This window comes from Thermobia domestica, chromosome 3 (assembly GCF_964235325.1).
Source record: "Thermobia domestica chromosome 3, izTheDome1.hap1.1, whole genome shotgun sequence".
NCBI classification, from domain to species: Eukaryota; Metazoa; Arthropoda; class Insecta; order Zygentoma; family Lepismatidae; genus Thermobia; species Thermobia domestica.
In genome coordinates this window covers 135994361-136016833 of record NC_137456.1, presented here as the reverse complement: position 1 = coordinate 136016833, position 22473 = coordinate 135994361, and the positions used below count along the sequence as shown (strand labels likewise).

The window sequence follows — 22473 nt, the reverse complement described above, 5'->3', positions numbered from 1 at the left end:
TTGTAGAAATTTATCAGTGGTCCCGCTAAGTTCACGTGAACTTAGCAGGACCACTTTATTTTTCGATTTTTTCGAATTTGGGACCGGTACAAACGAAAATTTTTACGGTACAATCCGGTACAAACATAGAACAAACGATTCAAACAGAGAAATCTTAAGAATTGCAGAAATTTTTATTCTGGTCCTGCTATGTTCACGTGAACTTAGCAGGACCACCTTATTTTTCAATTTTTTCGAATTTGGGACCGGTACAAACGAAACTTTTTACGGTACAATCCGGTACAAACACAGTACAAACGAATCGTACAGAAAAATCATCAAATTTGTAGAAATTTATCAGTGGTCCTGCTAAGTTCACGTGAACTTAGCAGGACCACTTTATTTTTCGATTTTTTTCGAATTTGGGACCGGTACAAACGAAAATTTTTACAGTACAATCCGGTACAAACATAGAACAAACGATTCAAACAGAGAAATCTTAAGAATTACAGAAATTTGTATTCTGGTCCTGCTATGTTCACGTGAACTTAGCAGGACCACCTTATTTTTCAATTTTTTCGAATTTGCGACCGGTACAAACGAAAATTTTTACGGTACAATCCGGTACAAACGCAGTACAAACGAATCGTACAGAAAAATCATCAAATTTGTAGAAATTTATCAGTGGTTCTGCTAAGTTCACGTGAACTTAGCAGGACCACTTTATTTTTCGATTTTTTCGAATTTCGGACCGGTACAAACGAAAATTTTTACGGTACAATCGGGTACAAACGTAGAAAAACGATTCAAACAGAGAAATCTTAAGAATTGCAGAAATTTGTATTCTGGTCCTGCTATGTTCACGTGAACTTAGCAGGACCACCTTATTTTTCAATTTTTTCGAATTTAGGACCGGTACAAACGAAAATTTTTACGGTACAATCCGGTACAAAAGCAGTACAAACGAATCGTACAGAAAAATCATCAAATTTGTAGAAATTTATCAGTGGTCCTGCTAAGTTCACATGAACTTAGCAAGACCACTTTATTTTTCGATTTTTTCGAATTTGGGACCGGTACAAACGAAAATTTTTACGGTACAATCCGGTACAAACGTAGAACAAACGATTCAAGCAGAGAAATCTTAAGAATTGCAGAAATTTTTATTCTGGTCCTGCTAAGTTCACGTGAACTTAGCAGGACCACTTTATTTTTCGATTTTTTCGAATTTGAGGCCGGTACAAACGAAAATTTTTACGGTACAATCCGGTACAAACGCAGTACAAACGAATCGTAGAGAAAAATCATCAAATTTGTAGAAATTTATCAGTGGTCCTGCTAAGTTCACGTGAACTTAGCAGGACCACTTTATTTTTCGATTTTTTCGAATTTGAGACCGGTACAAACGAAAATTTTTACAGTACAATCCGGTACAAACATAGAACAAACGATTCAAACAGAGAAATCTTAAGAATTACAGAAATTTGTATTCTGGTCCTGCTATGTTCACGTGAACTTAGCAGGACCACCTTATTTTTCAATTTTTTCGAATTTGCGACCGGTACAAACGAAAATTTTTACGGTACAATCCGGTACAAACGCAGTACAAACGAATCGTACAGAAAAATCATCAAATTTGTAGAAATTTATCAGTGGTTCTGCTAAGTTCACGTGAACTTAGCAGGACCACTTTATTTTTCGATTTTTTCGAATTTCGGACCGGTACAAACGAAAATTTTTACGGTACAATCGGGTACAAACGTAGAAAAACGATTCAAACAGAGAAATCTTAAGAATTGCAGAAATTTGTATTCTGGTCCTGCTATGTTCACGTGAACTTAGCAGGACCACCTTATTTTTCAATTTTTTCGAATTTAGGACCGGTACAAACGAAAATTTTTACGGTACAATCCGGTACAAAAGCAGTACAAACGAATCGTACAGAAAAATCATCAAATTTGTAGAAATTTATCAGTGGTCCTGCTAAGTTCACATGAACTTAGCAAGACCAGTTTATTTTTCGATTTTTTCGAATTTGGGACCGGTACAAACGAAAATTTTTACGGTACAATCCGGTACAAACGTAGAACAAACGATTCAAGCAGAGAAATCTTAAGAATTGCAGAAATTTTTATTCTGGTCCTGCTAAGTTCACGTGAACTTAGCAGGACCACTTTATTTTTCGATTTTTTCGAATTTGAGGCCGGTACAAACGAAAATTTTTACGGTACAATCCGGTACAAACGCAGTACAAACGAATCGTAGAGAAAAATCATCAAATTTGTAGAAATTTATCAGTGGTCCTGCTAAGTTCACGTGAACTTAGCAGGACCACTTTATTTTTCGATTTTTTCGAATTTGAGACCGGTACAAACGAAAATTTTTACGGTACAAACCGGTACAAACGCAGTACAAACGTATGGTGTGCAAACATTTATAATTTTCAAAAGTGGTCCTGCTAAGTTCACACTCGTTAAATTCACTCCCAAGAGAAGGTATTCCCTTCTACGGGTTTTGCATGAAAAAAAAATATTATTTTCATTTAACTAATATTTGCATTATGTTTTTCTAATTATTAGTTCTGCAATGTCTTTAAAGAAACCAAGTTAAATTTGCACTATAAGTAAATATTTCATTCAATCAAATGCGAATTATTGTATTCTTTTTGCAAAAAATGCCATTATTTTACAGAGAAAAAGCGGACAAATAAATTCTTTGCACAAGGTAGATATACTATTTTAGTTTCATCACTTTGTTAATAAGTAATGGCCTCCAATACAAAATACTAGCCAAAACTAGCTAAATGAACGTTACCCACACCTAGCGGACACCCGTGTATTCAGATGCATAGAGCGCAACGTAAGGAATCGTCGTTTCAATTTATAATCACATTCAGATCTTTTTCCCTTGCACGAACATATTCGTGGTTTTAAGTTAAGCGGTTAAACATTGTGCAAGATTGAGCGACCTCTAAATATAGTCCTACATTGGTGATTTTTTTCCTCATTAATGCATGTGACTGGTAGGAATAAAATAACAAGTGAGCCATTAGTGATTCAAAACTTTAGTTTTTTCATATGTTTTTGGACCACCCTAATAAACATGTCCGCAAAAATGTACTTTACGCAATAACCTCTTTTCCTATCATTAGCAAGGCTTGCTATTGTTTGTAACTTTCCTATGTCTTGTTAAGGGACTTCAGGTTATGGAATTCTGAATTTAAGTGGCTAAATGTTTTACGTAACACCAATAATAAATATAACAATTTATTAACAGTATAGTTTAAGTTGTTTATCAATTTATTAATCAGCGTTTTATACAAAGCAATGACAATTTCCATTTGCAATGAAATATACAATATTTTACAAGATGAAGATGAAAGAAACAGTACTCCTATAGACTCCATTATAACTTCTGTATACACTAGACACTGATTTTTGTCTGAATTTTGAAACCTATTACAATGCTTACTTGTTTAGAATATTTTAACAATTTGAATAAACCATATTTACTAGATTAAAAAAAACTATTACAATAAGTATCACGATACTAAGATCTCGAAAGCTTGTAGTTATATAAGTTACAATATAAAGGTAATAAAGTTATTTACAAAATTCGTATCTCTTTTACTGATACAGTATATATTGATAATGTTCATGAAATTTTTCTTTCTAGCAATGGTTTCAGCAAATTGTGGTGTATTGTTTTGACGTTTTGACGTTACATGTGATTCCTGGTAAAGATAAACACGCCCACATTTAAGTTTTAGTGGCTAATTATAAATGCACCCAAGTCAGTCATAATTTACTATTTACTAGCGAATTCATACTTTTTGACTGCACGATTGGTGCTGATATAACCAATTTTGGTTCAATGGAGATTAACACTTTTGCGGCATGATACTACGTGTAGGGTCTATGAGTCAAAACCTACCGGTTTAAATGAAATCCAAAACGGCTATTTCCTTACAAAATCAAACTAACAAATTAGACTTATTTTTCTCTTAACTATTTCAAATACCTTCGTGAAGACAGCGCCACCCACACGAACACTAATTATCACACACATGACAAATATTAATGCTAAATTAGCGCTGAGGACACCACATAGAAAGAAAATTAGTGCTTTTATCAGAAAGTCAGCATTCCAAATTCTTTGTAAGTCTTCACCTAAAGATAGCACGACCTTATTTTAATAATGGAGCACAATATTGCTGACGATACCACATAGAAAGAAATTAGCGCCAGCAGCAGAAAGCTAAAAAATTTACGAAAATCTCTAACGGCGGCATCATCAACAAAACAATGGATCCCTAATATTAATGATGAGATAAACAGCACTAACTTCCTTTCTATGCGGTATAGTCAACTATGCGGTAGCTCGTTTTTTATTTTACATAATTTCCAAAATTAGTGCTCCTTTATACGAAGTGGGTTTGAGACAATCTCACCCACAAAGAATGTGGAATGCTGGTTTTCTGGTAAGAGCACTAATTTTCTCTCTATACAGTATTGATACCATTAATTTTTGTTATATATGTAATAATAATTAGTACTAATGTTGGTAGCGCTTGTCTTCACTGACTTTTACAAGAAACTTCATGAATGTAGCAACGTTCGCTTTAATGTTATTACAACTTTCCATTATTAGACATATTCATTTAATAATTCATGTTATCCTACGAAAAAAAAGTAACTTTTTGTCTGTACAAAATAATGTTTGGTTATTTCAGTGTTGTACCACACTAGACTAAATGTACTTATTTTAGAATAATAAAACCGTGATTCATGAAATTGTAACAACAGAACATTAGCAAAAAAAAAAAAAGGTAACAGTTTATGAAAGTAGAGCAAGAAAATTCTTCTGTTGCCACATACAACGGCAAAAACATACGTAATGGAAGTAGCGAAAACACAATATATTTATATACTACATTTACATAAACTTAAATATTTAGCAAATATATTTAGCTACAATTATAACTGTTTGTAAGATAGATTCCATTGTTCTTTGTTTTGAAATACGTAAAGAACATTTGAGAAAATGTTCATTCTTAATTACATGTCTTCGCACATTATAGTTATAGCTAAGAGCACTCTAGTATTGAAAAGCTGAATGGGACTAACTAAAATAATTTTGTTTAAAAAATTGTAGAAATATTGCAATACGCATTTCAGCTTCTTATTATTAAAGATGATAAGCGTTTCCGAAATATTCTTCATTGTTTTGTAGTACAATGATATTTTTCACTTGTGCAATTACAGGTAAGAAGAAGCAAGGAAACAAGTTAATATTGTTGATATTAAAAAAATATATACACATGAAACTTCCCTTGTGAACATCTAGTTTCCAACTATATTTATAAAGCATAACATTCTCTGTTGCAGTAGATATTCATAGCAGTCCATCAGTAATATTATATCGACACACTTATCTGAGTAGAATAACAAGAAATGCGACCCTTGCACTGTGGACGTGGCAACATTGTACTATTTTCTTACCAATGAAGTTATAGCTGTCTTTATGTAACAGGGATTTCATGTTTTGAAAGGAACTATACTTTTATATAAGGGAAAAATATCTAGTTCATATAGCAACATGATATTTTAATTTACTCATTTTTGTTGCCTGTGATTCTTATATTGTTGAAAATAAATTTTCATACTTCCTTTCCAATCTATCTTTGTAGATAAACTTGAAATTTATAACAAACTAAACGATATAAGTGAAGCGGACGCCAAAAGTAAAAAAGGCAAGAAAAAATAATAAATTCAAACTGTACTAGTGTTGGCAATTTATGCATAGTTTAACTTATAGCGAAACTAATTTTTCACTTAAAAGTCAAGATCTACAAAGACATTTCTCAATGGAAAAGCAAGTCAAACTTCTTTTTTTCCCGGTGACATTAGCTAATTTTTTGTAATGGCAATGACATTTAACTCATTAAAAGTCTCCTTGTATCTCTAATACCCTCTTGATATTTTTACTGCTAATATGAAAAGTTGGATAGTTTGTGACTCTACCATACTTCAACTAATATGGCAGAGTAGGTAAGGAAAACTGGGAATTCAGAAGCTGGAGGACAATGTAGATTGTGAATTAATAAATGCAAATACAATGTGAATCAATATAAAAATTTGCAATTCATTTACAAGATAATCTAAAACTCGATAAACCGAACAACGTTCAGAGAATGCATTCACAATATTATCCGAATAATACTACAAAATTGATAACAAATGCTGTAAATAACTTTGTTATCCCTTACAGAAGCTTACACGTTTGTATGGCTTAGAAAACACCTTTCGCAAAATGACAACAGTGATCTCAGCAATAGAGAATACAATGAATATAGTTGTTCTCGCGCTATAGAATGAGGCCATAGATTGTAGCTGATTGGACATCTCTATCGACCAACCACATTCTTCCCTTTCCTTGCCAGCACTTATTTAAGGAGTGTTTCTATTTGGTTTTCTCATAGGCATTTCACAGAACAAGTAGCGAGAATACTAGATGGTTCTTAAGAAATCAGCTAATTAAGCAAACCCAGGGACCCAACTAATATATTTGACTCTACACTTTGTTGAACACTCACTGCTGAAGGACGTTTGTTTCTTCCTACATCCTCCAGATTTCCAGCATCCTCTCAACTCATGCCCTTATGATAACCATTTCACATAACATTCAGAACAATATTACACATTCACGTTGCATCCAAGCACAGAACATGATGAAGAAGGATATGAAGACTTGAAGAAAAGCGTCACATAAGAAAAATGAAGAACACGAAGAAACACAACCAGAACACTAGAAATACCAATAGTAACATATAACATTTCCCCAACTCAACCACTAAAGAATACAAACACTGAAACAGATACAATTAAGAACACGATAGCTATCGTGACACAGTTATAGCTATCATGACACGAAAGATAACACTGCTTTCAATATACTAATCCACTAGTCCCCTCCGAGGAAAGCCTCCCAGAAAGCCTCGTCCTCCAAGATTTTGGCAGAAACGCTGATCAAGAACTTATTACAGCAACAGAAATTGGCATTGCTGATGTAATAACATTCCAATCGTTACAGCCTCAGCAAGAAAAAGAAGATTAACTCAACACACGCCCTGTATTAACTTGTCTGATTAATGGAGCAGCCCTACACCTCAAACCTTAATATTAATACTGGAATTCTAAGGAGCAAAAGTAGACATCCTGAATGCGTCGCTCACATAACCTAAAAGATAGTCACTAGCACTAACCGGCGATGGCATCTACTTTAATGAGAAATTCTACCGCATTGAAGCTTCCAGAGAAAACACACAACACCGCTCTGCTAGGAACTACACTCACGCCACTTTTGCCACAACCGAGCAATCTCCTTTAACTGTGGCGAATACCACATAATCAGCTGCCAGCTTTCAACAAACTCACGTTTCTGCGCGACTTGCAAAGAAGAGGGCCATAGCTGCAGGTCCAACAGTTGCTCAAAGATATTTTGCACTCCCACTAATAAAACTGTTGCAAATGTCAATTTTTATGTAAGCCAAAAATATTGTATCTAACAAACCTTAATTGTTTTTTCTGTTTTGAGGAACTGTAACTTTATTTCAATATACTTAATACTAGTTACATTAGACAAAAATTTCTTTAAATACATAGAAATTACAATTATTACACATTAGAAATTGATAACAATTTAAAATCTATTTGGAGTTATGGCAATCTTATTCTGGGGGTGCGATGTATGTACAAAAATCAGAAGAAATTACCCAGGAAGGAAAATGCATAAAAACCATATCCAAGTATCCAAACATAATAACAATCACGCGAAAAGAAACATCAGAAATCACATCTAACTTGCACTGTATTGTGTTCATGACTTCTGATCTACTGCTACAGAAAAAGAAAAATGAAAATGAAATGAAATTTTGAGTTTTACGTCCCACGGTTATGCCGGTTAGGCTAAAGGAGACGGTGATGATGAGTAATGATTGAAATGGTGGAATGAAGAAAGTGGGAGGAAACGGGAGAACCCCGAGAAAACCCACGCACACGGTGTTTACAGAAAAAGAGTTACAATATCTACTGCAAGACAAACTAATAGATAATAAAACTTACATCACTAAAAACACAGAATGTATAGGGCCTTAAGTCGTTCCCTCCCTATATTTCCGGTTTTCCCAAAGCCTTAACCAGTGAAAACAAAATGCTAACCGTTTTCTGTTAAAATAAAACAATATCATGATGTAACACTGGGCAAAGTAGTTATTTGCTGGACTCGCCTGTGTCTCTACGGAGATTGTAAACCGACTACCATTCATTCATTTATTTGGTTCTCCCACACTGTCCGTGATGATGGAAACAATATTATGAGTTTTCGAAATCTCAGACCACGTGAGACTCATCTGATTGTTAGCTCAAGAACAACTACGTTCATTACATCATGAAAACTTCAGTCATTCTTACAGAACACAATGTTCCTCTTCAAACTCTCCTCATTGTGTTTTGTGCATTGTGTTTGAAGAGGAAATGCACAAAACACAATGTTCCTCTTCAAGCTCTCCACATTTCCTGGTTTGTGCATTTCTTTCTGTGGAAATTCATAAAGGAAGATGTCGAGTCTATAATGACAAACCAGGAAATGAGGAGAGTTTGAAGAAGAACATTGTGTTTTGTAAGAACAACTACGTTCATTACATCATGAAAACTTCAGTCCTTCTTACAAAACACAATGTTCTTCTTCAAACTCTCCTCATTTCCTGGTTTGTCATTATAGACTCGACATCTTCCTTTATGAATTTCCACAGAAAGAAATGCACAGCTTAAAGTTTAGTAAACCTTGGAGGCCACAGTCCTTTGGAGATTATTCTGTTCTCGAAAAGGGTATCTAAAAGCTACATCAGTGCAGCTGTAGTTTGACAGGTTTCTCGTTTTGTTAAATCCACGACAGAGATCCAATTTTGTCTATTTTCCATTTTCCTTTCTCTCTGCACTCACTGAGGGGTTTATATTAACCCGAAAATAATGGTTATACGATTATATGCGATGCTACTACACAAATCGTATTCAGTAATCATTCTTCACTATCACAGGTAGATAGACTTTCAAATCACCATCAAGGTGGTAAGATAATATACCGACAAACTGAAGGGAGTAATAGTAGACATGAAATTAAACCAAAAGTGCCAAATGAACGTAAGCCGAAAGCAGCACCATTTTTAAATGAATGGTGTTGAAGGAATGCTAATGAAAAGGCCCTAATGTAATACCGAATATCTCATAAATCTGGAAAGATATCGTTGTTAGTTGAAAAATTTAAAAGGAAGTCGACACTGACAAATGCAATGACGTACATTCATGTCCAAAATGATTGTCGCATAACTATAACTGTATTCTTGTAAGACTATAATTCGATAATGATTTTGCAGGGTACTGTTAATACTGATACTATGTGTGTAATCGGGAAATGTATATTTGTGGTAAATTTCATATGAAAAAAATTATAAATACGAAAATTAGAGTGAGTAAAATAAAATGTTGCTAAATGGACAAGAAAGTTTTATTTTCGTTTTATTGTTTTTATTTACTGCTCTCTTGACATGAAATTTGCCACATACTTGCTGATTATACACATAGTAGCATTATAAGAAATACCGGGCGAATTTGTTATCAAATTATACTCCTACAACAACATATTTATAGACATGCGACAATAGTTTTGGACATGAGTGTACATACAGGAACGTAGCAGTCGCCATGACATGAAAATCCCTACAGACACATGAAGAATTTACACACCAATTCTCCATCTGTGGCGATACCCATTGCGACGACCGTTTTGCTCCAATATGTATGCCATTACATTTGTCAGATGTGACTTACTGTGTAATCTTTTCACCCGATAGCCATATATTTTCGCTTTCATGATACACTCGGCATTATATCAGCCCCTGCACGAGTTTCTCAACGCCTCTCACGTGAAAAGATTGCCACTTGAGACCCATGTTCACTAGATATTTTTGTTTAGCCTCATGTCTGATTTTGTTTTTCATCTCTTATGATATTTTTATCACCTGCTTTGGTTTATCGGTGTATTATTATATCATCCCGTACATCACACAAAAATAACATTTTTCGGCAGTGTAGACTTGAATATGTGCCAAATTCTGAAAAGGTATACTTGCACTATGATTTTTTCATAGAAAAAACTCCGTCTCCTTTTTCAAAGTTTAATATTGTATTTTGTTTTAAATCTTTGTTTTGCTAGGTGCGCTATTTGAAATACTGGAAATTATCAATTAAACCATCCAACTAAATTTTATGGCCAAAGAAAATTTATGATCACTTTGCCATGACGTTACCAAATTGTAATCGTATGTGTCATATTCTGTGTCATTGATTACTTGTACAATTGTTATTCGTTAGGTATTTTTCATTTTTATACTAGAATAAGTCAGAGTGCATTTATGTGAGGAATACAATTGAGATGTACAGGTAACTATTATACATGAATTCACTACTCACGTGTTGTATAGCTACGTGGTTTCCACTAATCCTAATTTCCAATCTAACCTTCCATCCTTGTACCTTAATTTCCGATTTTTCCTTAGAACTTTTTGAATTACCTTATGTTTATTTTGTTGGTTTACTGACCCCTAGGTATTTTTGTGTAAGTAAATTAAGGCAGAACACTCAGACACATAAAGCAGTTAAACCTTTAAATGGTACAGATATTGGAAGGACGCCATACCAATTGGTCCAAGGGGAGGATGAGATGTCATTTATTAGATTTATGTTGCTATATGCATCTCATATTATGTTTATACTATAACCAGATGAGATTTTAAATATAACGTAAGACATAATTTCCATATAAAAGTACTTAAAACAAAGATGTTGTTTTAGTTTGATCTCTCCGCTGAGCACCGGTCATATAGCTGTAACTTCAAGTTCATCAACCTCACACATCCATTAAAACATTATTATAACAAAGATTTACAGAATACTCGAATTATTATATGTATTATTCCAGAAATATAATACGACTATTTCAGCCAATGCAAGGGCATAATATTTTAAGTCCTCAGTGTCGATCTATCTACATGCTAGTGACCTTCCCTTTTTTTCACATGCTTCTGACATCATTACGTCGTAGTGACTTCGGCAGTGCCATATTTGAAATGGCAACTTATATCTTACTTAATATATTCAGGATGGAGTTTTTTTATTTTAGAGGTTCTTTGGGTCTGTATTGTCAAGTGGCGATTTAAACCTCCGCGTCACTGAGGGGTTAGAAAGAGGTGTCGTGAAACGGAGGACTCACTGAGCATTTGCCTAGTGTATCAGTCTAACCCTGGAGCTCACTATTGATCACAAATGTAAAGAACGAATTAAGACATGTCATTTGTTCTCTAACAAAAATGTAATTTCTTGCTTGCCATGTATGATATTTGGCACATACAGCATTTTCTTATTTAAGATTGGCTTTACTTTAAATCGGTAGCTTTGCAAGTTTCACGAGATCTTCTATAGCTCCCAATGAATTCTTTTAAAAATTGCATTACTTTGTCATACTTAAAATATTAAGAACATGGTAGGAAAGGTGCACAAACAGCAATAAAATGAAACACAATGTACGATAACAAGAGTAAGTCTTAAGTACGTACAAGCCGCAAAATAAATAAATAAATGCAAGACGTTTTCTGGTTTCGTTGTAATGTAAGAGACTAGCGCATGTCAGTGTCCAGAAATCTTGAGTGTACATGTCTTCTTTTTATTCTTTTTCATGTGCATGCGTTGAAAGCCAAAAAACTTCTTGCAATTTAGTTCTCTGTATAAGTGCACAAGTGAAAACGTTACTTAAATCACAACATTTTTTAGAGTCTAAGTGGAATTTTTAATTGTTTGGTTTTATTGATGTTTTCAAACCTATTTAAATGTTCCTTATTTCATGATAAATAAGTTATGACATTTACAATTTTAATATTTATATATTAAATTTACTTATACAAAAGGTATTAAATTTATAAGTAATACAAATTCGTTTTGACAAGGGAAGGGACATTTAACTAGATTTGAAGAAGTCAGTAAAATAAAAATTCACTTCAAATAAAACTTAAAAATAATTCCCCATGCATATCAATGGGTTTAAAATAACACATACGACGTAAGAATTCAACATCATCAACAATGAAAAATTTCTGAAAAGGCAAAATACATTTGATATAAGGATTGGGTAACATAAAATAATACGGTGTTCCATGAATATCTTTAAAGGTTAAGTTAGAATAGTTTTTAGTTTTACATTAACATTTATATAAACTGTTACAAATAAGCAAAGACTGCTATGAGTTAAAAATAAGTTTCACCAATACTTAACTACACCATTACTTTAATTCAATTAAAAGAATGACCATAAGATTTTTCTCTCAGAAAGTTGTTACTTGGAAAATAATATTCCTGACTATATTCAATTCAGTCCGGAGTATTTTTTTTTTAATTCTTGAAAATGAATCCAATCTACTGATGTTAATTAATCAACTAAGCTTAAAGACAGAAATTTTTATATAGACAACCCATATGTAAATAAGTACTTTGCATTTTAGGAACATTAACATGCTACTGCTTGCTGGTTTCCAGGTTTGTGTGTAGTAGAAAATTCTTGAAATCAAGAATCGTGTATGAATCACTTCTGATCCCACGGAATTGATTGATTTTCAAAGAAGATAATGGCAACGGTATAAAGGGGGTTAAATTAAATGAACTAAGGATTTCACTGTCCACTGGCAATCAAATGGTGGTTAAGTTTCGAAATAACACAAAAATACTTTGCTATGCAATGTTAAGTTTCACCTGAGAAATAGCACAATACCTAGAAAAGAGGTGATGGATGGGAATCCACATAATGTGGTTGTAGACGTGGGAACCACCTTTAAGTAAGTCCTAATATACGAAGTTGTTGTTGTATATCGTTATCAGTTAGCCTATCATGAGAGACCTGTTAGAAGGAAAATACTTCTTGTAAACAACTTATTAGCAATGATATTAAGGTTGATAAAGGGTAACTGAAATGGTGGGACAGTCTTTGAATCTAGTACCGTATCATCCCACATGAGTAATAACAATAATCCTTCGTGCAATTTTCATACAACTGTTTTATATGTTTATGTAGAAAGACTTTCAAGAATTTAATTCAACCAACTGCAACCAATCGGCAACATAGAATAAATATATCTACCAAAAGTGCACAACAAGAATCTTCTCCTAATATTCTGACAAGTAAACCTTACGTCTGGGTGAATCGAGTTGCTGACTGAGACACATATGAGAAAGTAGTACTAAATGTGGTCAGTATTTCAGTGAAGTTTTAGGTGCGAAGCTCCAGGGGTTTAGGAGATACAGCTACCAGAACATCACATGGAAGTACAGAATAGTCTTCATACAGTTGGAGGTAAAAGCTCTGTAAGACCTCTTGTAACGACAAAAGGTGAATAACAAATATATGGGTACATATTAGGACTAGGGTGAAGTCATATAGTAAGGGTATACCTGACGGCGGCCATCTTGAAATCCGCCATTTTGAATTAAGGTTAAGTTTTTAAAATAGGAATAGGGTCATGTGATACATGATTTAAGGCGCAAATTTAATCAGAAGAACAATGGTGACATTAATTTTGATTTACGCGCAATTGATAAAAAGTTACAGGGAAATTAAATATTATTGCAGTATATGTATTAGTCCTTTACCCCACCTTGTAAATTTTGTGTTAATGATAATAATTAAATAAAAAGCAGGTGGATAAATATTAGGTCTATGGTAAGAGTTGCTTTGATGGCGGCCATGTTCAAATCCGCCATTTTGAATCAGACAAAAGTTTTAAACAAAACGCATAACAGTGACACCTTATTAATAGCAAATTTTACCATAACTCCAACGGTATAACCATTTTTGCTTTATCATTAACCAGCATTTGTTATCGCATAAACAAGTCGCTAATTTAAGGAAAAATGACCAAAGTGGAATTGAGTCATAATTGAACTTGGGTCTTTCTTCCAGAAAAGTCCTCAATTAGTACAATCAGTATGTAGTTCAGAGAAGAGTGCATGACTTGCACAAATGCTCTGCTCACAGTGAGCACACCTGACAAAGGCAATCGAGTTACACTTGACACATTTGTCGTTAACAATTCCGTCAAAGCAGTAGTCGTAAGGAGCGATCCATTTAATTTTGTGCTGGTTAATGATAAAGCAAAAATGGTTATACCGTTGGAGTTATGGTAAAATTTACTATTAATAAGGTGTCACTGTTATGCGTTTTGTTTAAAACTTTTGTCTGATTCAAAATGGCGGATTTGAACATGGTCGCCATCAAGGCAACTCTTACCATAGACCTAATATTTATCCACCTGCTTTTTATTTAATTATTATCATTAACACAAAATTTACAAGGTGGGGTAAAGGAGTAATACATATGCTGCAATAATATTTAATTTCCCTGTAACTTTTTACCAATTGCGCGTAAATCAAAATTAACGTCACCATTGTTCTTCTGATTGAATTTGCGCCTTAAATCATGTATCACATGACCCTATTCCTATTTTAAAAACTTAATCTTAATTCAAAATGGCGGATTTCAAGATGGCCGCCGTCAGGTATACCCTTACTATATGACTTCCGCCTAGTATTAATATGTACCCATATATTTGTTATTCACCTTTTGTCGTTACAAGAGGTCTTACAGAGCTTTTACCTCCAACTGTATGAAGACTATTCTGTACTTCCATGTGATGTTCTGGTAGCTGTATCTCCTAAACCCCTGGAGCTTCGCACCTAAAACTTCACTGAAATACTGACCACATTTAGTACTACTTTCTCATATGTGTCTCAGTCAGCAACTCGATTCACCCAAACGTAAGGTTTACTTGTGAGATGAATTGCTGAAGAAGAAAACTTTGAAAGTTGAAATTACATTCCGTACCGTAATAGGAAAAATACCGAAAATTAGCTGCTAAAAGTGGCATTCAAACGTCTGTATGGGCTAGAAAGTCATTTGATGTGATCCCTATACAGCTATGCAGACTATGCTGACCTTCACAATGAGAAATATCTGTTTCCTTTTAGGAGCTATGTTAAGTGAGTCATAATTCAGACATTAGAACAGCACTGGTTCTATACTCGATCGGGTAATGGCTATGAGCAAAGCAAGCAGTAGAAGAAATTTTAATGTATATAAACTGTGTTTGTACCAAGCTACTGTCATTAAATAAATAGTAATAAGATATCTATGAACTTATGGGTTGTCTCGGTATAATGTCTGCTTCTAGCTATACTTGAATACATCATAATTTAGGAAGGAAGCTACCTAACAGCGTTCATTTAACTAACTAGCAAATATGTACTCTTTGAAGCACTAAAATAATAATAACTTATTGTTTACTTAGCAATTTGTACTTCAGAGTTTATTTTAGGTATTGGATCCTATTCCTGTCTTTTAGTTGTTTTCCCATGTAACTGATGAGTACAACATCCTTAATATTAGACGAAAATAGGACTATTTCATATGATTAAGTCTTAGTTTCTTGTACTATTACATCTTCTCCGTGATCGTCGAACTCCAATATTGTGTTCACCTGAAAATATACAAAAAATACAAATAAAAAAGTTTAGATTTTACCAAGAATTGTGAGTGTGATGTATAATAAAGAAATTTGAATTAAATATATATGTTTCTGCGGAAATCCTCATAGTTGTATTTGTAATTTATTTGCCGTTGAACGTTCGGTATTAAATCTCTCAGCCGCCATTATCAAGAGTTGATTTAACCTGAGAATGATAAGTGTGAAATTCACCGAAAGCTCAATAGTAAATAATTTTCAAATATCGGTTGCACTTATCTCTAGTGAAGGGCTTTCTATATTCCTTAAGCTTACGTTTGTCCTTTCCACCCTATTTTTTCTGTTATATATGTTATCAATAACATGGAATAACATCATTTTCCAAAGAAGGACGTTAATCTTTTTTTAAAAAAACTGAAGTAAATTAACAATATTTTTTTAAAAAAGAATCATATATAAAGAAAACACTTTAATGTCCAAGAAGTTCACAAATCAGAACTGGAGTGGTAATCTGGTATGATAGAAACAACTTGGAGCTTTAGTAAAAACTAAAGACATAATTTTTATTATTGTTGCCCCTTGTTTTCACAGAAAGTTGTTTTAGATAAAGAAAGGATCTCTATACTGATACACAGCTCGTTTCACAATTTTCAAAATTTCGGGAAAAAATTTTGCTTCTCATTCTTATCCTAAATGTTATTTTTATTCTCTACATCGTTAATTTTGAAGATATATACAGAGTGATCGCAAACCATGGTGCAAAATATACATATTTAACATATTTTTCTTCCGAACAACCCATAGAGTTCACATCACCACGGAGCATTTCTAATCGGTTTTACCAAGGAAGTCATTGTAGGCAACCCGATCTTCCAACCTTATTTCACCAGACTTCTTTCATATAGTGATACCTACAGTCAGCAGCTTACATAATCCATCGCATACTTCAGAAGAACTGCGGAAAATTATTCAATAAATCGTGGACAAAATTTCATGTTCAAACTCCAGGTCATATTCAGGAGAACATGATCAGAATGTGCGCATATGTTAAGCTGTGCACGTGCCTATTTTCAACATATCTTGTAATATTTCCATTGTTGTGATTCTTTGATTGCGTTGTATAAAAGGAACGGTAATTTCAGACACCTAGTTAGATTCCCGATGTCTAACTAAGATAAGAAGAACTTTTTTTAAAGTAGATCTATAGCATATCCTGCTCTCTGCTAAATAGAAATCACTTTTAGTGAGACCTAATGTGACTTTCATCAAGTTATAGAGTACACTGTTAAATACGTATACTTTTTATGTTAGCTTATGGTAAGTTGATGCTCAATTGCTGATCATATTTTAAAAAGCAAATGACCAATAAAGAAAATCCATTAATTGATTATGTTTTCTAGACAGGGAAAACCACATCTTGTCTACGATTTAGAACAGGCCTAAATACCTTTATGTAAAGATAATTTTGTTTACTCGTTAAGTTGAATGACAATTTTAAATAATTTTATAGGTGTTTTCTTAAGTGACAACCCTTGATTATAACTAGGGCTGTGCGATATGTCGATATATCGATATCGTCGATATCGATATCATCTTATATCGATCATCGATATCGCAAAAATATCGACGTCGATATTCGATATCCGATATTGTCGATATTCGATATCGATATCCGATATTTTCGATATCGATATCCGATATCGTCAATATCTATATTTGATATTGGTGTTTCGCACTTCCTCGAAATAATTGCGGCAGGTTTTGCTTTATATATATATATATATATATATATATATATATATATATATATAACGCTTTTTGGCTCGCGATAGTAGCTGCATTTGCATTTCTTAACCGAAGGAAACCAAACTGCACGATACTCGTATCAGGCAGAAAAACGCCCCGTTTTATGAGTCAAATTAATGTAGGGCTTGGGGACTATGCTTCCCAACATTCCATGTTAATATTTAGTTTTCTCTTTTGACTTCATTTCTTAACAGAATGAACCCAAATTTACAGAGGATTAGTATGGGTTAAAAATTTGATTCCTTTTGAAGATAGTCCATGTCGGCGGCGGTGGGGTAGGGATGTTTCTACGTCTACTTAATCCACCTAAATATTGTGTATTTAACTTATATTATCGGCTACACTTCTTCACCGAATCAAACCAAACTTTGTGCAAAAATTGTATTGGGCAGAAACGATGTTGCTTTCGGAGATAAAGCCAAAACCAGTGCAGACCCGGGGAGCTATGCCTTCCAAACTATTTCTCATCATTAACATGGTTGCATACCTTAATTGAGTCAACTTGATATCCTCACTACAATTAATGTTTGTGCTGTATTGCCATTGCGAATGAAAAATCAAATGCCTGTGCTAAAATTTGCTTAAATCTAAACAGACAAGGAAACAGGAATTTTTTAGTTTGTTTTTTTTTTTTTTTTTTTTTTGTGCAAAGTAGTAATTTTCCGTTTATTTGTATGTGGTTACTAGATGTACGTTGAGCCACGTAATTCATCCCACTAAAACAAACAAAGCCCTCCATTCTGTCATTTCACTACACAGACCTACATATTCTGTTTAGGTAGTATTAACACTTCCCTATTTCTTTGGATGCATTATGCACTGTTATTAGGAATGACTTAGAACCTCTCTAAATTAATTTCACAAGCAGAACTGAATAATGATATAGGACGTAAGATTTAGCCTAAATTTAATAAAAACATGAACACTTTTAGATATGAGTTTGCACAAAACCAATAACAAGAAACCTCTTAAGTTCATGTTCACGTCTTTGCGTAAAGCTCTTTAATACAAAAAGATTATCAATTTAATAATAACATAAAAGAGATCTCGATTGATCGCGTGCTTTTTTTTTAATTGGATATTAAAATAGAATACGACAAAATAAGTCCAAGTGTTAAATTTGTAAAGCTAACGGATTAACTTAGAAGAACACAAACAGACACATCACACATACAGAGAAAAATGAACAATAACTGTCTTGTTTACAAATATGCCTATTAGCACTGAGTTTTCAACTAGAAATGTATGATGCATGGAAGTTCATGACACTGCTATTTAGGAACGAGCTCTTTTGTTCATGGAAAGAAAATCAGTTGTTTCGCATATTCTGCACTAACTGTAAGTGAAGTATGAGCATCAGTTACGATATTGCGTCCACAACTAAATACCGTACTCTTTCCGATAAAACGCTGGTACCTACACAAATACTTACGAGCCAGAAGAGCTAATTTTGGAAATTCACTGTCATGAGATTTCCTCCAGTGAAGGAGGTTTTCTTCCATATCTGTAGGCAGTGGTGCTATTCTAATTTTTGGTGACTGGTTATATATATATGAGAGAGATAGTAGATGGATACATAGAAAGATATCTCTCTCCAGTGGCGTAACTAAGGGCTTGGGGGCCATCCCGCAGACGTGGAATGGTTCCCCTTTTCTATGTCCTACATCACAATTTGGGGGCCTCGTGATAGACTGGGTCCCCCGCAATGCGGGGTCTGCGGGGCCCTTATTTACGCCCCTGTCTCTCTCCCTCTCTCTTAGGAAGCAAATCATGCAAGATAGACAAAGGCAAATTTTTCACTGGATACCACAAGTGACAAGTAGAGACCTACACAGCAACCTAATATAAGGTGTTGTGACGAAATTAGGTAGCACTGCGAATATCTTGGAAACGAATTATCCAAAATAGATGTTTGTTAAGAAGTATTGGAAACACCTTAACCCAGCAATGGATGAACAATTATTGATAATGGTATGTATGCGTTTCAAATGTAAGTAACACTCACCATTGCACTCATGTGATCCCAGTTTGCATTCTTGATATCTAACCAGCCCATTTGAAATTAAGAAAAAGTCGCTTATACCTTATTCTGACTTGTGAGAGATCATATATCTAACCCTGTAGCTGTAAGAATTTCTAAGAACAAAGCTAAACAAACTGAAACTTGCTCGTTCTTGGGTATAACTGGATAAAATTTACTGTTATGCCTGGGTATAACAAACGGTTTCGCAAACTCGAAATATATTAACAACCGGTTCTAGCGAACCGGTGCGAACCGGCTGAATAGCACCACTGTCTGTAGATGGCACTGAAAGATATGCATCGATTTCCTGTTGCAGTGAGGCATCAAATGATTAGCACAAAAGAGAAACGGGGATTCCCCGATTTTGCTTTTGTTGATCGGGTACGTCATTCGTCCATATCTGAAATAAAATGAAATTTTTGAGTTTTACGTCCAATGATTATGCCGGTTAGGCTAAAGGAGACAGTGATAATGAGAAATGAATGAAAATTATGAAATGAAGAAAGTGGGAGGAAACGGGATAACCCCGAGGAAACCCACGTAACGGTGTTTGTCCACCACAAAGTTCACTTGGCAAGAGCAGGGTATGCACCAGAGGTGAACGCTCTACCACTGAGCCACCACGGACCCTATCGTCCATATCTGGATCAAGTATTGTTTGTGCGTGAGCTTAAAATACAACGCACGCACGTGTTATGTTATAGAAAGAACTCTCTCTCTCTGAAACGCATACCGCCACACGTGCACATTCACAATCGCACATACATGAAATAAACACCTACACACAAATAAAACACGCGTATTCTATGTCACCCTGTTTCACTCTCATTACTTCCGCAATGATGACCAATACGATAGCTGAGAAAGAAATTAAATGACTATTTTTATTAACTTTTTTCTGAGGAAAGACTGGTGGATTAGAAGGGACACAAGTCTGTTTTCTGTGACTAACAAGTATTCTGAGATATCCCCCATTGAAACGTTTTGAGACCAGATTGTATATATATCAACATGAATATTCAAGACCAATCAATATGTTGAATATCCATATTTGATGTTCTCGATATCAATATTGGATGTTGTCGATATCGATATTCGATATTGTCGATATCCGATATCGATATTGTCGATATCGATATTCGATATCCAACATTGTCGATATCGATATCGATATATCTATTCGATATCGATATCAGAAAAATATCGAATGTCGATATCGAAATTTCGATATCGCACAGCCCTAATTATAAATTCAAAAGGTTGTTGTGAGGTTTTACTGAAACTTAAAGATTTATTTATGTAGAAATTCATATTATACAGAATTATACAGAATGAATATGATTTAATTATTCAAATAATTATACAGACAAAATATTCAGAAACGGTCACATTAACTGCTTAAAATGTTTGTAAAGAACTGTAGCGTTTTACTTGTTCTCCTTGTTTCAATAAATTCTTATATAATTTGTATTTTGAAGAAATTGTTTCTTCACAATTAAATGACAACTAGAGTTATAGTGAAATATCTCCCTTTCAGGTAGATGGATCAGTGCCTTTAGGTTCTATGAATATTCATGAAACAGTGGCCAACTAAATAATTTCTCCTACAATCGTTGGATCCAATATCGACTAACATACCTGGTTTACATCATTTATACTCCCAGTTAAAATCTGCACTAATCTGTGCATTGACTACAATGTGTGAAACGCGCAATGGATCTTCTGAATAAGAAATAGAACAAATTGATGGTTAAATGAACGACGACATAAACTACAAATATATCCAGAAAATAGGTTGCAGTGTCCAGTCAGTTCGAAACCAGCGTGTTGTTGAACAGGGTCACCTGAAAATGCACCGTGAAAAACACACAATTTTAAGTGATTTTCTGTACTAGTTCAAACTAAGACATTCTGAACACCTAGTTGTGAAAATGACAACAGTAATTTGTGTGAGGAATGATAGGTGAACGTTGGTTTATGGATGTTTGTACCGATAAAAAATGACATACGCGACGTAACCACGAGATGCTAGATAAGCTCCGTAGGTTCATAATCTTTGAGAAATGTTCCTTCAATTCCAGACGACTTAGGCATACATCATATCACTGTTCTTCGGCAGCTATACGTGATAGGTAAGGTGATAGGGCAGACTCATGGCTACTACATGATTTTTCACAGGCCAAAGGAATCGCTGTCAAGACGAACAGTTACATTACTGAAAATTTTCTGCATTGGGTTGTCATTGGTCAGAACAATAGTTTAATCGTGATCAACACCCAAAACGATTTCCGAAACCACTCGTCTACATGCCAAAGGTGTTGTCGCTAGTATGGTAGTATATGACAAGGAAGATTCATCATTTGAATCATGTCAAGACGAAGCCTTCACTGCGGATCGTCCCACAGTGCTAAATTGCATAAAATGCACTGCAGATTCTTCTTCTAACATTCAGCAATGATCAACGTACGTGGTGTTCTCATGTTACATGACAATGTAGCTGAAAGTACTGTGCAAAATCTCCACGAGTTGCAGTATAGTCCTTAATATACAACGTATTCCTGACGTCTCTCCCACAGAGTACTACCTTTCAATCACTCTTTCTCAGGAAATAAGTTTCCTGATGGCAGATGGTGCAATATGCGGTTGCGGATCTTCGAACTACAAACTCGAAATTGCTTTAATCGTGAAATCCAATCGTTTGCTAAGAGATGGCAAAAGCGTAAGGCCAGAGGTGGAGACTATTTCCACTAACCAGGTATTGTAATAGTTTTTTATTTTCTGGCCTTTAAAAGTGATACATGTCATTTGAACATTTCAATCTCACCCATTAGTTGAACAATAATATTTTGCTAGGGAGGACTATGGCACCTTACTCCTGAGAGTTGAAAGAATCTTACAACGACTACAGTTTCATTTTGTGGTTCAATTTTATTCTAAGTACAGGCGGAGGAGTTAACAGTCTTTAGAGAGGCCTAGCTAGACCTATGATCGCATTAACCAAAAAATAAATTAATAATGCTTGAAAGGCTCCAGAATATTATTATAG

At 34.3% G+C, this 22473-nt stretch overlaps 1 protein-coding gene across 1 annotated transcript in view; it reads right to left on the bottom strand.

The window, feature by feature from the left end:
- Window positions 1–14813: 14813 nt before the first annotated feature.
- Window positions 14814–22473, bottom strand: part of LOC145681514 (uncharacterized) — an 80970-nt gene continuing 73310 nt past the window's right edge. Inside the window, exon 7 of the mRNA XM_081753160.1 lies at window positions 14814–15613. Within this exon, the coding sequence (XP_081609286.1) occupies window positions 15610–15613 (4 nt within the window). The 3' untranslated portion in view covers window positions 14814–15609. The remainder of the gene's footprint in view (window positions 15614–22473) is intronic.